This window comes from Emydura macquarii, unplaced genomic scaffold (assembly GCF_026122565.2).
Source record: "Emydura macquarii macquarii isolate MOO-44397 ecotype Brisbane River unplaced genomic scaffold, CSIRO-AGI_Emac_v2 contig_2076, whole genome shotgun sequence".
NCBI classification, from domain to species: Eukaryota; Metazoa; Chordata; order Testudines; family Chelidae; genus Emydura; species Emydura macquarii.
In genome coordinates, this window is record NW_027132213.1 from 178,877 (window position 1) to 196,391 (window position 17,515).

General features: G+C 54.4%; 1 protein-coding gene across 2 annotated transcripts in view; it reads right to left on the reverse strand.

Moving 5' to 3' along the window:
* The window catches only part of OTOF (otoferlin), a 164,264-nt gene that overhangs the window by 67,155 nt on the left and 79,594 nt on the right, over positions 1-17,515 (reverse strand). Inside the window, exon 6 of one of the 2 annotated variants that reach the window (XM_067558463.1) lies at positions 5,544-5,588. The exons of the other annotated variant lie outside the window; for it this stretch is intronic. Coding sequence (XP_067414564.1) covers positions 5,544-5,588 — 45 coding nt within the window. The remainder of the gene's footprint in view (positions 1-5,543; positions 5,589-17,515) is intronic. 2 annotated transcript variants of the gene reach the window in all.

Sequence of the window (17,515 nt, forward strand, 5' to 3'; positions counted from 1 at the left end):
TATAGTGAGCTCTTTTTAACAACACACTTCTGTTATTCAGCCTGTAAATAGCTTTTGCTTTAAGAACCTTATTCTCTGTGACAGTACGTTCTCATCCGGCAGCTGGAGGACTTTAGCAGATTACAGCGTTTCGCCAGGACTGCGATTTATTCCTCCCGACGTAATTAAACATTCTTCTTTTTAATTAGTCTCTAAAAACCCGAAATCCACCTGACGCCCAGGGGTGGTACACAAAAGCAGTTTATTGGCAGCTGATGAGCACATAATGAAAAGCCTCCAAAGCGATGTTATTAAATATTAAGGTTCCTTTTAATTTTGGGAACAAAAGGAAGGCCCCTCGTGTGTGTGGGAGGGTGGTGGGCGGCGTTGCAGGACTGGTGGATGGGCTACTCAGAGAAGAAACCAGTGCTCCTAAAGCATGCATACAGCTCTGTCTGTCTATCCGCAAAGGACGGACTTGTTCCAGTGACATAACTGGGAGTCACGGCCCCCATTCCACCCAGCTGGTAACACAGAGCTAACCCCTCCGAGCAGACCCGTTAAGCACGCGCGTACAGTTAAGAACTGTCTTACGCCCTTTGCTGAGTGGGGACAGATTGAAGTGGGTGGTTGAAGGTAAGGACAGGCTCAAGTGCTTTACTGAATACTTCAAGGGAGGACGACCCAGAGCCCCCCGTGTTGTCAGCCGCGATTGCCCCACACTCCTCTGCTGGTCTCCGAGCCCTTTTCCGCCTCCCGGCACTGGCTCTCCAGCTCAGGAAGATCAGCAGCCTTGCCCCGCCATTGCCTTCAGCATTCCCTAGGGAACTCCTGCAACTCTCTCCAGCGGTCTGCCTGTCACCCAGCCACTCAGGACAGAGATCAGCTGCCAGTGGGGCTCCAACGCAGGTGTCCTGCCGTAAGCTCGCTAACCGGAGACTTCTAGCAGATGAGGGTTGAAGGGACCTCAGGAGGTACCTAGTCCCACCCCCTGCTCACAGCAGGACGTGCTTTTCTAGCCCATCCCAGAGGAGGATTCCCAGCCCTGGCTGACCTGTGTAGAGTGGGGTTTATGGGAACATGAGGCTTCCCCCATGAAGATAGCTGCTCAGGGCTAGGACCTGCCACCAACGTGCATCCTGTCCCCACTCATTCCGTGCTAGGATGACCAGATGGCCAGTGTGAAAAATCGGGACGGGGGGTGGAGAGTGATAGGCGCCTATATAAGACTAATCCCCGAATATCAGGATGGTCCCTATAAAATCAGGACACCTGGGCCCTCTATTGCATTCCCCATAACAAACCAGGCCATTTCCCCTTCTTTCAGTGTTTCCTGGTTTTTAAAGGCTGTGTGCGAGGACCCAGCAAAGCACCGGCCACGCAGCAACTGGGAAAAGCTAGAAAAATTCCTATGTTCCAGAGGAAAAAACAAAGAGTGAATGAGAGAGAGGGTGAGACGCATCCAGGACGGGCGCACAGCTTCCTGGCTGCCAAAGACAGAAACGCACGGGGCTTTCGTTGGACAGAGAGCACTCTATTTAGCTCCCCCCACCTGCCCCCCACCCTCCCATCTCTGCAGGTCCCACCTGCCACCCTTTCAGATCAAGGTAAAGTGGGAGATAGCAAATGCCTTCCCCCCCCCCCGTTTCCATGCATGGCCAGGTTCCACCTTCACCATCTGCCAGTCTGGAGTCCAGCTTTCCCCGAAAGATCAGCAGAGACAGGAAAGCGCCTACCTGGCTGCTAGAGCGTGTGACGGCGGCTCTACCTGTGCCGGGGGGCAACCATCCCTGCCAGAGCCCAAGTCTGAGGGTGCGGGGGTTACAAAACCAGCCTCCGAGCCTCACGCCGTGCTGAGTTTCCTGGGGCGCACGGGGGTCGATTTGGGGGGGCGGATGAGGAGGGGCTCCCCTGCCAGTTCTCCGCTCCCACCTGCCACTGGCGCTTTGCTGCATTCAACAAAGGTTAAGCCACCCCCCTCCCCGGACCAAGAGGGGAGCGGAACAGAGCCGGCTGGGCAGCGCAGATGGGAAGCCGGCAGCGGCTGAGAGCTGATACCCTCCCTGCATGAATATTGGATGAGGGCCTGAGAACCTGAGATTCCAACGCCTGCTCCGCAGTCATTCCAGGTGGCACTGGGGAAAGCAACCCTCCTTCTGCTTCCTTTGCAAAGGGCTCCCACCTGGTTTTGCCAGGGCACTTTGAAACTCAGCCTCCCGGTTCCCCTCTCCGTTTCTCTCACTGGGCGTGCAGATCGGAAGATGCCCTTTGGGCTTGCGTATGTTTGGGGGGTGCCGGCCACCTCTCCCCGTGGGGCATGTCTCGGCCAGGCTCTAGGCATGGATCTGGTTACAGGTTGCTGCTGCATTATTCACTGCTGACTCTGCCCTTTTAGCCATCGCTTCTGGGGCGAGGGAGGGGACGTGGTTCCAATCAAAACATCCATGTCAGTGCCTTCCAGAGACATGATGTCAGCTGAAAACCAGTGGCTGGCCCCTAGATCAGGGGTTCTCCTTTTTGCCTCGAGGGCCAGAAATATCATTTTTACAAGCCTGCAGGGCCACCCGTCCGCCAGCTCACAGACCATGTACTGACATACGCCCTGTCCAGGGCTGCAAATCACCGCCTCGCTAAAGGAAACATTTGATGCTGCTGGGCTCATTTTTACGGTCACTATTTTACAGCTGCATGACTCACAGGACATCACACGCTCACAGACAAAGCACTCGTGTAGACGAGTGACTGTCACCACACACTGTAGCACCGGGCCTGGCAGCTAACCGGAAGGCACTGATTTTTAGAGTCCTGCCCCTCCTCAAGCATGGGGGGTGGGGGTCCTGGCTGCTCCGCCAACAGCCTCCCTCGTCCCCCACTGCAGCCGGACAGAAGCAGTTCAGGGAGGAGGCTGCCTCCCTGCTGATCTCCCGTCCCCCTGGCTGTAGCAGGGAAACCGCATGTGTCCCGTAGCCCCATGAGCTCCACCTGCGTCCCTAGGCAGCAGCTCCCTTCTGCCGCCAGGGGGTGGGAGATCAGTGCTGCCCCCCCTCTGGCTCCAGCAGGGACCCCAGCGGCTAGGGACCCAGATGGAGCGCTTTGCCATGCTCCCAGCTACAGCCAGGGGGAGGAAAGCGCTGATCTCCCGTCCCCTTGGGTGCAGCAAGGAGCCAGCACCGGTCTTGTAGCCACGTGGCAACGCCTGGGTCCTTAGGCAGTGGCTCCCTTCTGCAGCCAGCAAGAGGGGAGCCACGGGCTACTTTGAAAGACCCCCTGGGCCACTTTTGGCCCCTGGGCCATGGGCTGGGAACCACTGTGCTATATAATCTCCCACCCGAGCAAAGCCAGTTGATCCAGCCCCCTCATCCCCGAGGAATTTCCCTACATTGGCAAATTTGTGCATGGTGTAGAAATGCCAGAACTGCTTCTATGCCACCCCCTGCTGGCACAAAGGGCTTGGCTGAGGATGGGTGGACAGAACGTCTGAGCACCATGGCAATCATCCCCAGACGAGGGCACAGCCCCTTGCAGCAAGGGGCCAGCAGGTGTAAACTAGAGCAGCCCCGAGGCTGCCCAATTAGGATCCTCCGCTCATTCGTACCAGTGTCAGTGTCTGACACCAAACTGGCACAGGGGAAGATGATGGCACAGGACGCAGAGCCCTGGGAATCAGACCCTCCAACTCCAGGGTTGTTCCTATTCCTTTTGTCATGGCGGCTTGACGTTCTCCTGAGTGCAGAGAGCCAGCACTCTGGTGCCATGTAAATCCAGTGGGGCTGTGAGCTGCCCATTGCACTGGAGTCAAGTTCACCCAGTCACAGGGTGGGAGGCCAGGGGGTGAGGCTACCATAGCGTACCACTTGAGTCACCTAGAACCATAGAACAGAGAAGATGAGGGGTGGCAGGGACCTCAGGAGGTATCTAGTCCAACCCCCTGCTCAGAGCAGGACCAACCTCAGATAAATCATCCCAGCCAGGGCTTTGTCAAGCCGCAGCTTAAAAACCTCTATGAATGGAGATTCCCCCACCTCCCTAGGTAACCCATTCCAGTGCTTCACCACCCGTCTAGGGGAAAGGCTTTTCCTAATGTCCAACCTAGACCTCCCCCACTGCAACTTGAGACCATTGCTCCTTGTTCTGTCATCTGCCACCACCGAGAACAGCCTAGCTCCATCCTCCCTGGAACCCCCTTTCAGGTAGTTAAAGGCTGCTATCAAATCCCCCCTCATTCTTCTCTTCTGCAGACTAAACAAGCCCAGTTCCCTCAGCCTCTCCTCATAAATCTTGTGCTCCAGCCCCCTCATCATTTTTGTTGTCCTCCGCTGGACTCTCTCCAATTTGCCCACACCTTGGGCATGCCAAAGGCAACGCAGACATGCTAAACCATGATCACCAACGCTGAACTGGAGAGCTCAGAAACTAGCCCAAGGCACCCTATGATCAGACCCCAGAAAGCCAGGGCACCAGGAGTCATTGTCCCAGTGTGGCTGTGCTGAGGAGTTTGCTCTCCGGCCCCAAGGGACGTCCTCGCAGCAAAATCCAAAGACGATTGGGACAGGATGGGAAAGTTGAGAAAGATGGCTGGTACCAACAAGGGAGAAGAAGTTTGCTTAGATTGACTCCACCTTGGAGGAGGACTAGGTCAGCTACGTCAGGGAAACAGAACCCGACTTTGACGCATTTTCATGCCATTTCTCAATACACATGTAACCTGCACTCAGAGACTGTAAGTTCTTGGTCCCCATCTAGTGGGTGGTCCTAATCATAGGATAAAAGTCTACTACTGATGCCAGCTAATAGAGCTAGAGGCTCATGCTTTCAGCACTGAAGATCCCAGAGGGCCCTAGGAGGGTCATTATACATTCACCTCCTTCTCTGATCTGACAGGAAACCACCCAATGGAGCGCAGAGCTCAGCACGGGCAGCGTCCGGGTCAGGATTCCCAGCAGACCTACAGACAGGGCACAACCAAGCGGACCGGCGGGAGGCGTAGCATTCCTGCGGGGTCTGAGTAACAGGCAGACCAGCAGTTTGGAGAGACGCAGCCTGACCTGGGAGTCGCTGTGAAGTCGCCGTGTGCCGGAGTCAGAAAAAGGCAAGGGCTGGGGGACGAGACAAGCAGGTACCCAGAGAGCCGGTCATAGTGGGGAAAAGCCCCTGGCTCTTTCTTTGCTCAGCGCTCAGCTGACAGCCCTGCAGACCAAAGACCCCCACCCACCCAGCTGGGCCAGCACCCACCTTCCACACGAGCCCTGCTAATATGCTTCAACCCTGCCAGGGATGGGCTGCCAAAGGCAGAGGAGGAGGGGAGATTGCTTTCCAGACCCGCTCTGACCTGGGGCCCTCTGTTCCGATTTAATTCCTGTCTGAACAAGAGCACGTCGTTTAGAAAACCATCCAGCCGCCCAGCTGCAGCCTTTTGAGGGCGCTGGTTTTCTCTGTGCCTGGGCCTGGCCAACTGAGACAGCTCCAGAGAAGGGAGGAGCGCCCCAGGGATCAGCTCAGCCCCCCCAAGCCGCGCCAGGCAGCGCCCATGAGATAGATAGAGCGCGCGGAGAGTGGCCACCTACTTGTGCTCGCCGTCTCTGCCCCTTTTCGTCTTCTCTTTGCCTTTGCTGGAGCGAGCGGCCGGGCAGCAAAGGAACAAAACGGAAACAAACCGGTGGGTGCCATTTACAGATTGATCTCCCGCATCAGCCAGTCAGTACAACACACGAGCCGCCCTTCCCCTAGCAGCTTTCTCAGCCCCTTCCAGCTCCGCGTGTCACTCGGTGCAGCTGGACGCGACTCAGGATCCTACCCCCAAATGCCCCTGAACGCTGATGTCCAGACTCTGATGTGGCCCCTTCCCACCCAATTCCGGGACCAAACACCCTGATACCTGGCAGGAATTTGGGTTCAAAGTCATCTTTGTGGCTTGAACTGTCTCTCTAATTCTAACCCCCTTAGACCTCTGAACGAGCATCCCATCAGCCTCGCCCGTGGCGGGCGACGGGGGACCAGGGGTCTGACAGTGTGCTTGGCAGACGAATGAATAGCAAGTGTGTGTGTGTGGCTGTGTGTGCGTGTTTGTTCCCCTCGCCCCCTTCCTCACCCCGTTTTACACACCAGGGGGCCTCACACAACAGATCAGCATCCCTCAACGTGGGACTGGAATTTGGGATGCCACGGAGATTTGAAACAATTGGGGCGCTTCTTCTAGATTCATGCCCCCGTTCCCAGAATCCTCTGGGTTTCCACCAGAGCGGGTCAGAGAACGGAGGCGGGAGGAATTTGAGAGCGCTGCGGTTTCTGGTTGTCATCAGAAAGTCCTGATCCCCACCGTGCCCATCATCGTGGCATCTGGGCCCTGACACGGTGCTCAGCATATTGTCCGTACTCTCTGCCCTCAACACTGCTTCCTGTCCTGTTTTCTCTCTCTCCTTCTCTTGGTGCTTCTTCGTTCCTTTATTCTGAGCCTGCCTTCTTTTTTCTGCCACTTCTTTTCTCCCTTCCTCATCCCCTTCTGCTCCCACCTGCTCTGCTCCTTGCACCCTGGCTTTCCCCACAGCTGAATGGAACAGCAGCCTCACTTTGATGTGCGCTGGCTCTTTGGAAGAATTTAATTTCACCCTCTGCTCTTCTCAGCCTCGAACTCTGGCTCCATTTGGCTGCCTGAAGCTGAAGAGCAAGGCTGGAGAGCAACGAAGTGGGCGGAGAGTGCAATGGACAAATTCTAGTGCTAACTGACCGCGCTGCTTGTGAATTGCAGTTGGCTGCTCTGCTCCCAGAAGCTGGAAGGGGGCAGTTTGTGAGGACGAATGGAGCAGATGAATTCACTGAGCTCCCAGATAATGACCCTCTCCGGGGACATTACAGCTTGAGAACAGCACATGGCTCTAATAAACACCGTCCCGTTCCCACACATGGCTGGAAGCAGCCTAGCCAAGTCTGAGTTCCCTTGGGGGCGAGAATCCATCCTGTCCAGAGATGCCAGCATGAAATCTAGTCACCGCTTCAGCTCTTTGCACCGGCCCTCTGTACAGGGGGAACTGCACCCTTTGTGTCTCACCAGGACATCTCCAACCAGCAGATCCCATCATAATGAGAAGCAAAACATGCAGAGGAGACTTATAAAATCAGCCCCCTAGAAATCAGCTGAGCCATTGCTGCTAAGTGACCCAGCTGGGAGGACACGGTGGCATTTTTTGTTAGGCTGAGGGCATCTCACGCCACATCTCACGTCCAGGCAGAGCGAAGGAAGGGCATTAAATGCACCTTCCTGCTTTCTCCCATGACCCCGCTGTGCAAGCTCCCTGCAAACCTCTGCAAAGCCACCTTAGTGTCCCCCTTGAAATTCGCCTCTGCCATAGCGCCCAACCAAAACCTCAACAATACAGCGAGGGACTGGTTTTTTTGTGCTGCGTTCGTACACCAAGCACAATGGGGTCCTGATCTGTGACTGCAACCCGTAGGCACCACAGTAATACAATAATACGTGTCAAACATTCCCAAGGCACAAAATAACCCCAGAAGAAACAACGAACAAAACCACACCTTCCCCTCTATTCCGTCTGCTCAGCTATTTTCAAATATCTCCCAGAATCCTTGGCGCTGGCCGCAGAGGTGCGTCATGGCATGCCCCAGTGCAAGGAACCCTGGGCTCTCTCTGTCTCTGTCTCTCTTCTACATTTGTGCATCTCCTTCTTCCTCCTCCTTCCTGTCTTGGTGCTCTTCCACTTTCCCCTAGTGGACCAGCCCAGCTGTCTCACTCCGTTATAGCGAAGCAGAATGCAGGACTCTGATGGCACAGACCCCTGGGACACTCTGTCCCAGGCCAGCTGCACTTGTGCATGCAGACTGCTGGCCACACTCAGCACTTTCATCACCCTCTAGTGGATGGAGGTCCACGTGGATGGTCTAAGACCCTATACTGTGAATAGCTGACGGAGATGCCGCCTCCGAAGGCTGCATTTTGGAGCAGCAGGGGCTAAATTCGGCTCTCCTTGCAGCCTGCGTTTGGTCTGGCTAGAGCCCGTCGGGTGTGGCATCACGCCACCTGCCGGCATGATGCATTTTCTCATGCAGGGGTCACAATGGGGGATTCTCTCTCTAGGGAAATCACTTTCTTCCCCCTTTTCCACTTCACAGGACGCCCAGATTCAACTCACCTACTCCAGAAGGGGGCGTTTCCTCCGGGCTACACATCCTCCTCCCTGCACTTTCACCCCCTAGCAGAACTACTGTTCCTCTCACCACATCCCCCACCATTTGGCTTTTTGCCCTTGAACCCCGGTGGAAGGACAGACAATGGGAGAGAGGCCCCCTGGCCCGTGGACATCAGCAGAGATTCCCCCACTCACACCAGCAGGAAACTTGGCCCTATGCATTTTCACTGCGTTAAATTAAGACAACCCACGGGGTGCTGAGGCTGGATCTAAAACTCAGGAGCAGCTTTCCACTGACTTTGGTGGACTTTCGAGCAGGCACTTAAAGTACAAAAACCACATTTGTGCTGGTGCAGAGGAAGAAATCAAAGTAGACGCAGGCCTGAAAGAAGCATCTATAATAAATGGCCTTTGAGCAGCTCTGGATCTGTGCGTGTGTGTGTGTATATATATATTTATACGTGTATTCATCAGTCAATGACCGGATACAAGTGAACAGCAGAGAAAAGAGAACACAAAAACTAACATATATACATACAGATGCCAAAAGACAGCAACTCAGACATATGCATATATGCCATATATATATACACACGCTAAAGGGCTTGCACTCGGATGGGGCATTTTTGTTGGGGGTGAAGGGCCTTAAAACGAAAATGTAATTGGTAGCATTTGCGTTGAACATTCAAAGGGTTTGTTGTGGTCACAATTCAGCTACCTACTCCCAGAGATGGGAAGGAACCAGTTAAATCTCCACATATGGGCACTGAATAAGCCTGATTCATTTTTCTCCATCCAAGAGTTTGTGTTTGTCTGCACACACACGTGTGACTGAGCACAAGCGCACAAAAAAAAATATTTAAGTGCATTGGCTCTAGTGGCCAATTCGTCAAGTGGATAACAGTCTACTATTGCTGCCAGCAAATGGAGTTACTCCTTTAGCTCACGTGGTAGCGTTGCACACGTTTACTTCAGAAGATCGAGGGGACAAACCCTGCCGGTGACCCATGAAGGGGGCTGTCACATGTGGTGCACTGATGCAGCAAAATGCAGCAGTTGCATCCCAACTTTCCTGGCCATTGTACTACTTCTAGACCCAGACCCTCACTGGGCCAGCCAGCACCCTCTTACATACCGCTGTACGTGCCCTGGTGTGCTATAGACTGTGGGTTATAGAGCACGCCTAGCTGGGGGGCAGGCTGGCAGGGGCCCAGCACGGGTGGTCTGTGCAGTTCTGTGAGTGATATCTGAACCCTGGACAGGGTCTGAGCATCCCTCTCAATTCTTCCCTGCCGCCGGGCCAGCGTTCTCTTTGTGGGGCCAGAACACATGGTCCTGAGCGGTGCCCGGTGTCGATTCTGTGTCTAGGGCTGTCCCACGCCATCCAACGAGGAGCAAGGCACCAGAGGTCATGGGGAGAGGCGGCAGATTCCTCCCTAGCCTGGGCATGATCTGCTGTGCGGTTCTCCACCACATGCCAGCTGAGAGCTGGGAGGCAGCCCCGTATGAGCCGCTCATTGGGCACCACTGAGGACTGCCTGTTCTGGCCTCACGCAGAGCACGGATCCTGGCCCTTCTTGTCTGGGAGGAAAAAGGGTTCAAGCCAATCAGAAACGCGGGGAAGAGCGATCAATGGCAGGGCTGCTGCTGAGGCCTAAGGGCTGAGGTCGGAGAGGAAGTGCGGACCCCTGCTAGCAGGGAGGTGGGGTGGGGGAGTCTGGGTACCTGAATGGCAAAATGAGGTGCCTTTTCTCTCTCCCCTTAGCCTTAGTTCTGAAAGCACAAAGATCAGTCGATTCAGACACAATCCGCTCGGCCGCAAGAACGCAGGCCTCAGCCCCCTCATGCACCCCCGGAGCGCATGCACCAAGCAACCAACCCCAGCACCGGCTCGCCCGGGCAAAACCTCACTGCAACGGCACGCTCTCGTCTATGGGATGGAAAGAGCACGGCAGAGAGACGGGGGCACCCAGGGGGCCCAGACGCAGCCGGGAGGGGTGCGATAGATAGACAGACAGACAGACAGACAGACAGACAGCAAATAGGAGAAGGGAAGGAACAGAAGGAAGCCCTGTCCCTGTTAAAGAGATAGGGGGAGGGGAACAAGTGGAAGCCCCACCCCCACTGGGGGGGAGAGGAGGGAAATGGAAGGAAGCCCCTCCCCTTTTGGGGAAGTCGGGGGAGGGGCAGACTTTTCCAAAGTCCTGCCATGCCACGCACCACGCCGGGACGGCCACGCCAGCACACACACACACACCGAGGGGGGGGCCTCGTGCCTGATACCTGGGGTCTTGGTGAGCATCGCTGTTCGGGAGAAACACCATCGATGGCGTGAATGCCGGGGCAGAGCAGAGCCCCCATAGCGCAGCCAGCCACCCCGCCCCCATAGCTCGCCAAGTGGGGGCCTCTCCCCTCCCTCGCCTGCGTAACCCCCACCCCCTGCACAGCAGGGCTGGAGGGGCCCGTCTGCAAAGCCCTCGGGGGCTGGCCAGCACCACGCCCGACCCAGGGAGTGCTGAGGGAGGGGCGTGGGCACATCCTCTGGGACCCAGGTGCATTGGTCCCAAGGAGTTTGGTCCATAGACTCGCAGGGAGAAAATCTCCACTCGGCCCTCCCGCCACAAGGTGCAGAGAAGCGCTCTCTGCCTGCTGCATCAGCAGAGGAATGAGACGCCGCCGGCCAGAACGACTCCAGCACAGCTGTTTTCCGTCGTGAAACTCCGTTTCCCCTGAATTCAGAACCTTTCACAGCAACGCGTCAATTTCAATGTCATTTTGGACCGGAAAAAAGTGGCCAGGGGGCCATTTAGCCCTTCAAGTTTCATTTCAAGAACGTCAAACCATGTAGCCTTGGTAAAATAAACTGTTTGCTGTCGACTTTATCGTTTCAATTAACTTTGGTCAGACTTTTCTATTACGTTAAATCATTTAGATCGCTGCAGTATCGCAGGGTTAGGAGGGGCCACAAGGGTCGTTTAGTCTAACCACCTGCCAAGATGCAGGATTTGTTGTACTTTTTATTACTCTTGTATTTATTAGGGATTGATGTTTTTATATCTACCGTCTATTTCACATTATATAATATAAGAGGTGAAACAAAATACGTCTAAACAGCAAAGACAAACCAAAACACTTCAATGGTTCCAAATCAACATTTTTCTATATTTTCGTTTCCTGGGAAATTTTGGCGCATCCGCTTTTCTGATTCAAAATGACCAAAAAGGTTTCGAGATCTCGGGATTTCCCACGGAATGGGAATTCTGGTCTCCGACCAGCTCTAAAGAGGGGGTTTTGTTCCTCGGTCCCTGCTCTCACTGGAACTCAGTGGATGCGTGTGATTTTCCTGCTGGTGCTGGATTCACAGGCCTTCGTTCCCAGGACGGGGTAGCGCACTGTGGCAGGGCCAGGTTTCCCCATGATGATCTCTAGGTCCATTCAGTCCTTGGGGCCTCTGCTGAGAATGCCAACAAGGGTACCAGAGCTGGTGGCTCTGAGACCAAAGACACAGGGGAAGTGGATGCCATCTCATTTCAGAGGGGCTGCCGAGCAGATGAGCCAGGCTGTAATCAGATTTAACCATATCCCATTACTGAGACCCCGAGTGTATTTCTAACCAGAGTCATATGGGATCATGGGAGTCTGGACCAGGTGGGGTGCGGGAGGAACCCAGAACAGCACAGTCGTAAGATGGGTGGGGTCAGAGAGAACCCCCCCCAAACTGCACACAGCCTCCCTTTGGACACAGGGTCATGGTACCTTGGTACTGACTTGTATCCGTCGTTGAGTTTATTCCTCATTTCAGACATATTGCTGAGTTAGGTGCAGAAGGAGAGAGAGAAAACAACAACAACACATTGTCAGATTTAAGAACATCCCACCAACAGCAAGAGAATCATTATCTCCAGGACAGATCACTGGGGCTGATCTGAGGGGATGTGCCCTGGCCAGACCAGAGCTGGTCTTAGCATGACAATCTACAATGTTGTCCCTTGTAATGATACGTTTATATAAGATGGACAGAAAGCTGGCTAGATCATCGGGCTCAACGAGTAGTGATCAATGGCTCCATGTCTAGCTGGCAGCCGGTAACAAGCAGAGTGCCCCAGGGGTCTGCCCTGGGGCCGGTTTTGTTCAACGTCTTCATTAATGATCTGGAGGATGGGGTAGATTGCACCCTCAGCAAGTTTGCGGATGACATTAAGCTGGGGGGAGTGGTAGGTACCCTGGAAGGTAGGGATAGGATACAAAGCGACCTAGACGAATTGGAGGATTGAGACAAAAAAAAAATCTAATGAGGTTCAACAAGGACAAATGCAGAGTCCTCCACTTAGGACGGAAGAATCCCATGCACAGCTACAGACTGGGGACCGACGGGCTAGGCAGCAGTTCTGCAGAAAAGGACCTGGGGGTAACAGTGGATAAGAAGCTGGATATGAGTCAGCAGTGTGCCCTGGTTGTCAAGAAGGCTAATGGCATATTGGGCTGCAATAATAGGAGCATTGCCAGCAGATCACAGGAAGTGATTATTCCCCTCTATTCGGCATTGGTGAGGCTGCATTTGGAGTATTGTGTCCAGTTTTGGGCCCCCCACTACAAAAAGGATGTGGACAAATTGGAGAGAGTCCAGCGGAGGGCAACAAAAATGATGAGTGGGGAGCACAAGACTTATGAGGAGAGGCTGAGGGAACTGGGATTGTTTAGTCTGCAGAAGAGAAGAATGAGGGGGGATTTGATAGCAGCCTTTAACTACCTGAAAGGGGGTTCCAGGGAGGATGGGGCTAGGCTGTTCTCGGTGGTGGCAGATGACAGAACAAGGAGCAATGGTCTCAAGTTGCAGTGGGGGAGGTCTAGGTTGGACATTAGGAAAAATCTTTTCCCTAGGCGGGTGGTGAAGCACTGGAATGGGTTACCTAGGGAGGTGGGGGAATCTCCATCCTTAGAGGTTTTTAAGGCCTGGCTTGACAAAGCCCTGGCTGGGATGATTTAGGTGGGGTTGGTTGGTCCTGCTTTGAGCAGGGGGTTGGACTAGATGTAGATGTTGAACAAAACCAGCCCCAGGACTGACCGGTGGGGTACCCCACTTGATACTGGCTGCCAGCTAAACATCGAGCTGCCTAGACTGTGAGCTATTCATTCGACTTATGATTTGCCATTGATCCGCCCGGAGACGCTATTCCAGCTGGCTGGTGTGTGAGCGCACTCAGGGAGCTAAATGGAGATGCTACCCGTTTGTGCTTGAAATAGTGACTACAAACCTGCACCCACAGGAAAAGAGGCTGCCCTGAGAAACCAGGCCCTATTTATCTCAGTAGGTGTCGCTACAACCTATAAATGAATGAATGAATCCAGGAGCTCCCAGCCCTGATGTAAATATATTGATTGACAGACAGACACCCAAGTCCTGCAGCAATATGCAGCCGGGGCTCAGAATTCCCTGTCACTCAGCTTCCTTCCTATGCATTGGCATAATGGATTCAAGTCAGATCCCTGGCTCTTAGCCCTGGCAGCGACTGACCCACTGAGCTAATGAGCCACGGACAGAGCAGCTGGGCACCTCTTGGCTGCGTCAGCCAAGCAAAAGAAAAGGAAGCATCAATAATTCACTCCGACTAGATTGCATTCGGCTACAGAGCTCCGGCCCGGCCATGCATCTTTAAAGGTGAACCGCTCTCAGGTTACGTTTTCTAGGCTCTGGCTTCGCGCTAGCCTGCTCCGACATCCCGGCTCAGTCTTAAGTAAAGAGCCCTCGAGAGAGAGGCTTTGACGGCTAGGTTGTGTTTGTTCCCTCTCCGGTGTAGCCGCAAAGGTATTTACCCAGAATGCTCCTCTTCGGCATCTTCTCCCAGGCTGGGGCGTTCACAGATGTATAAAAATACAATGAAAAAGAATCAGTCATAGGGGAGTCTCTCTCTTTTACACTCATTACTTATTGACTGTGAAAGAACCATGAACAGAGCACACGGATTTAGGAAAAGAACTCACCCTCCCCAAACCTGCTTCTTCCTGAAGCTTTGTACCTGGCCCTGCTGTGCATTCTGGGTAAAACGTATGCAAAACAGCAATGACATACAGACACAGAGAGATACTTCCTTCCAGGCCAGGAGCCCCACAGGAAAGAGGGAGTCCGTGAGGATACCCTGCTCCCGGTAAGGCAGGCTCTGGCCCGCCCCGCTGAGGACGCCGTTGTAGGGACCTGATTCTCAGGCTGATTTGGAATGATTTTTCAGGCACCTGAAAGCAAGTGCGGCCCCTCCCAAAGCCAACGGACACACAGCAAACCAAAGACATGCGCGGTATTTCTTTGCAAAGAGAGAGACGGGCACGGGACCTCTCCCTTGTCGGGCTGCATTCATCCCGCCAGCGTGTGCACGCGGCTTGAAAGTGTCACACATTTCAGCTCATCTGATGCTTCAGCCAAAGACTGGCGCCAGGGTAACACGCTGGCCAACGGTGGGCGTGGACCACGTCCCCCTTTACAGGGTGGCCCACCACTGGATAACGGCTTACTACTGCTGCCATCAGAACAGAGGTAGCAGCCCTCATAAGCCAACAGGGAACCTGTTCTGAGAGGGATGTCTGCCAACCGACTGAACTACACACACACTTATACTGGACAGAGCCCATCGAAGCGCTGAGCCCACACGCTCCCTGCATGGCCAGGACAGAGGGAAGGAACAAGCCACTTGAAAACATACAGGGGCTGTCATGTCACTTGATTTCTGCTGATGGAGCTAAGTACGGGGCCTTCCACGCAAGCACTCGTCTTAGACTCGTCTTAGAGGCGTAGGCTGTAGGCGAGTGCCCTGACCTCTGGACTGTCCTTCCTCTCCACGGCAGCTGTGTCTAAGCTGCCTTCTCGGCTGAGATCCGTTAAGGTCTGGGCTGTCACCAGACTTCATTGCTGGAATCCATAGCCATGGCCTTCTGCGTGTAATTTGTAAAGTAAATATCGCCCATCTGTGCACCAGGGCACCCCAGAGATCACTTCCACGGGATACAGCTCTACCCGGGATAATTCAATCATCGAATCATGTATTCAATCATGTATTCAATTATCATCAGTATGGCTCTGATCTTGACTGAGGCAGCCAACGTTACTCAGAAATCAGAACAAATCTGAGAGACTTTGTCAGACGGGACCATTATGATCAGTGAGTCTGACCTCCTGCACAACGCAGCCCACAGAACCTCACCCGCCCGCTCCTGTAATAGACCCCTGACCTATGACTGAGTTACTGAAGTCCTCAAATCATGGTTTAAAGACTTCAAGGTACAGTGAATCCACCAGCAAGTGAGCCGTGCCCCAGGCTACAGAAGGAGAAATACCCCCAGGGATTCTACCAATCTGCCTTGGGGGGAAATTCCTTCCCAACTCCAAACATGGTGATCAGCTAAACCCTGAGCATGTGGGCAAGACTCACCAGCCAGAGACCCGGAAAGAATTCTCTGTAGTAACACAGAACACCCCCATCTAACGTCCCTTCACAGGCCACTGGGCACATCTACCCCTAGTAGTCAAAGATCAGTCAATTGCCAAACTAGGCTACCCCCTCAGACCATCCCCTCCAGAAACTTGTCAAGCTCTGTCTTGAAGCCAGCTAGGGTTTTTGCCCCCACTGCTCCCCTTGGAAGGCTGTTCCAGAAGTTCACTCCCCTGATGGCTAGAAACCTGCATCTAATTTTAAGTCTAAGCTTCCTGATGGCCAGTTTGTATCTGTTAGTTCTTGTGTCCACACTGGGGCTGAACTTAAATAACTCCTCTCCCTGCCTGGTATTTACCCCTCTGATGTATTTATAGAAAGCGATCACATCTCCTCTGCCTTCTTTTGGCTAGGCTAAACAAGCCAAGCTCTTTGAGTCTCCTCTCATACGGCAGGTTTTCCATTCCTTGGCTGAGCGTTTTTTGATTAAATGTTTTGTTGTGGGAAAACTCCGATTCGTTGAACTGGAAACTTTTTGCGGGACATTTCTCAGGCCCAGGATGGAATTTCTGGACGAACCCAGAGAGGGTGAGAATAGCCACTGACTGTGGATTAGAGCCTCTGCCTGATTCAGAACAAGGCCTTGAACCCAAGTCTCCCTCCGCACAGGGGCATCCTCTCCCTTCTTGGCTATTAAGGACGGCCCGGCTAGGTCACCCAATGGTCCATCTCGCCCCGGATCTTGTCTTCTGACAGTGGCTAGTGCCAGGTGCTTCATAGGGAGCGAACAGAACAGGACAATTTTGAGTGATGCAACCCCTGCCGTCCAGGCCCAACTTCTGGCAGCTTTAAGGGACACCCAGAGCAGGGGTTGCATCCCCGACCACCTTGGCTAGTAGCCACTGATGGACCCATCCTCCGTGATCTTATCTAGTCCTTTTTTGAACCCAGTTGTAGTTTTGGCTTTCACCACGTCCCCTGCCAGCGAGTTCCCTGGGTGGGCTGTGCATTGTGTGAAGAAGCACTTCCTTATACACTGGGTCTCAAACTGGGGGTCACGACGTGGTTATGTGGGGCTTGTGAGCTGTGTGCCCCGACCCCGGCCAGGCGACTCTCTCTGCTTCCTCCTGCCAGAGGCACCTGAGGGGAAGGGGGTGAGCGGTGATACGCAGATCCTGCTCACCCCCGCCCCCAAGTTCCACCGTGCCCCGCTACGGGGCTGGGGGGGGGAGGAAGGGGAACCAGGAGCAACGCCAGGGCTCCCTGCATCCAGCTCACTTTCTCCACCTGGGCTGGGCGGTGAGATGAGCATCAGGAGCTGCTGCTCTCCTGCCCTTCCCCTTCCGCAGCCCAGCCCAGGTGGGGGAGGTGAGCTGGCTGCAGGGATCCCCGAGGTGCAGGGGATGGGGCAAAGAGGGCACTCTGCAGGGATTCGGGGTGCAGAGAGAGTGGGGAGCCCACAGGAGCCAGGGGGCCGCACTCCGCGGCTTGCCCTGTGAAAGGGGTCACCGCCACAAAACGTTTGAGACCCACTGTCCTTCTGTTTGCCTTAAACTTGCTGCCTGTTCATTTCCACGCTGAGCACTCCCAGCTTTTTAAACTCTCCTCACCTCGACGCTGCTCCGTACCCCTCACCCAGTGCTCTCCACACTGTGGGGCGCGCCTGCCCCCACACAGGGATGCGGAAGGACCAGGGTCAGCCCCCACATGGGGGCGGGGAAGGAGCGTCACCCAGCCCCACTCTTCCCCCAGCTTCTCTCCCAGCCCTGGCCCCTGCTCTCAGCCCCGGGCTCCCGCTCTTGGCCCCTGCCCCGGCCGTGACCGCAGCCCTTGGCCCGGCTGCAACTCTTCTCCCAGCCCGGGGGGGGGGCACAGACACCTGCTATTCCTGGTAAAAGGGGGTGCGATAGGAAAGGTTTGGGGCTCACGACCCTAATGATTTTCATCCCCTTCACTGTACACTTTTCCAACGCT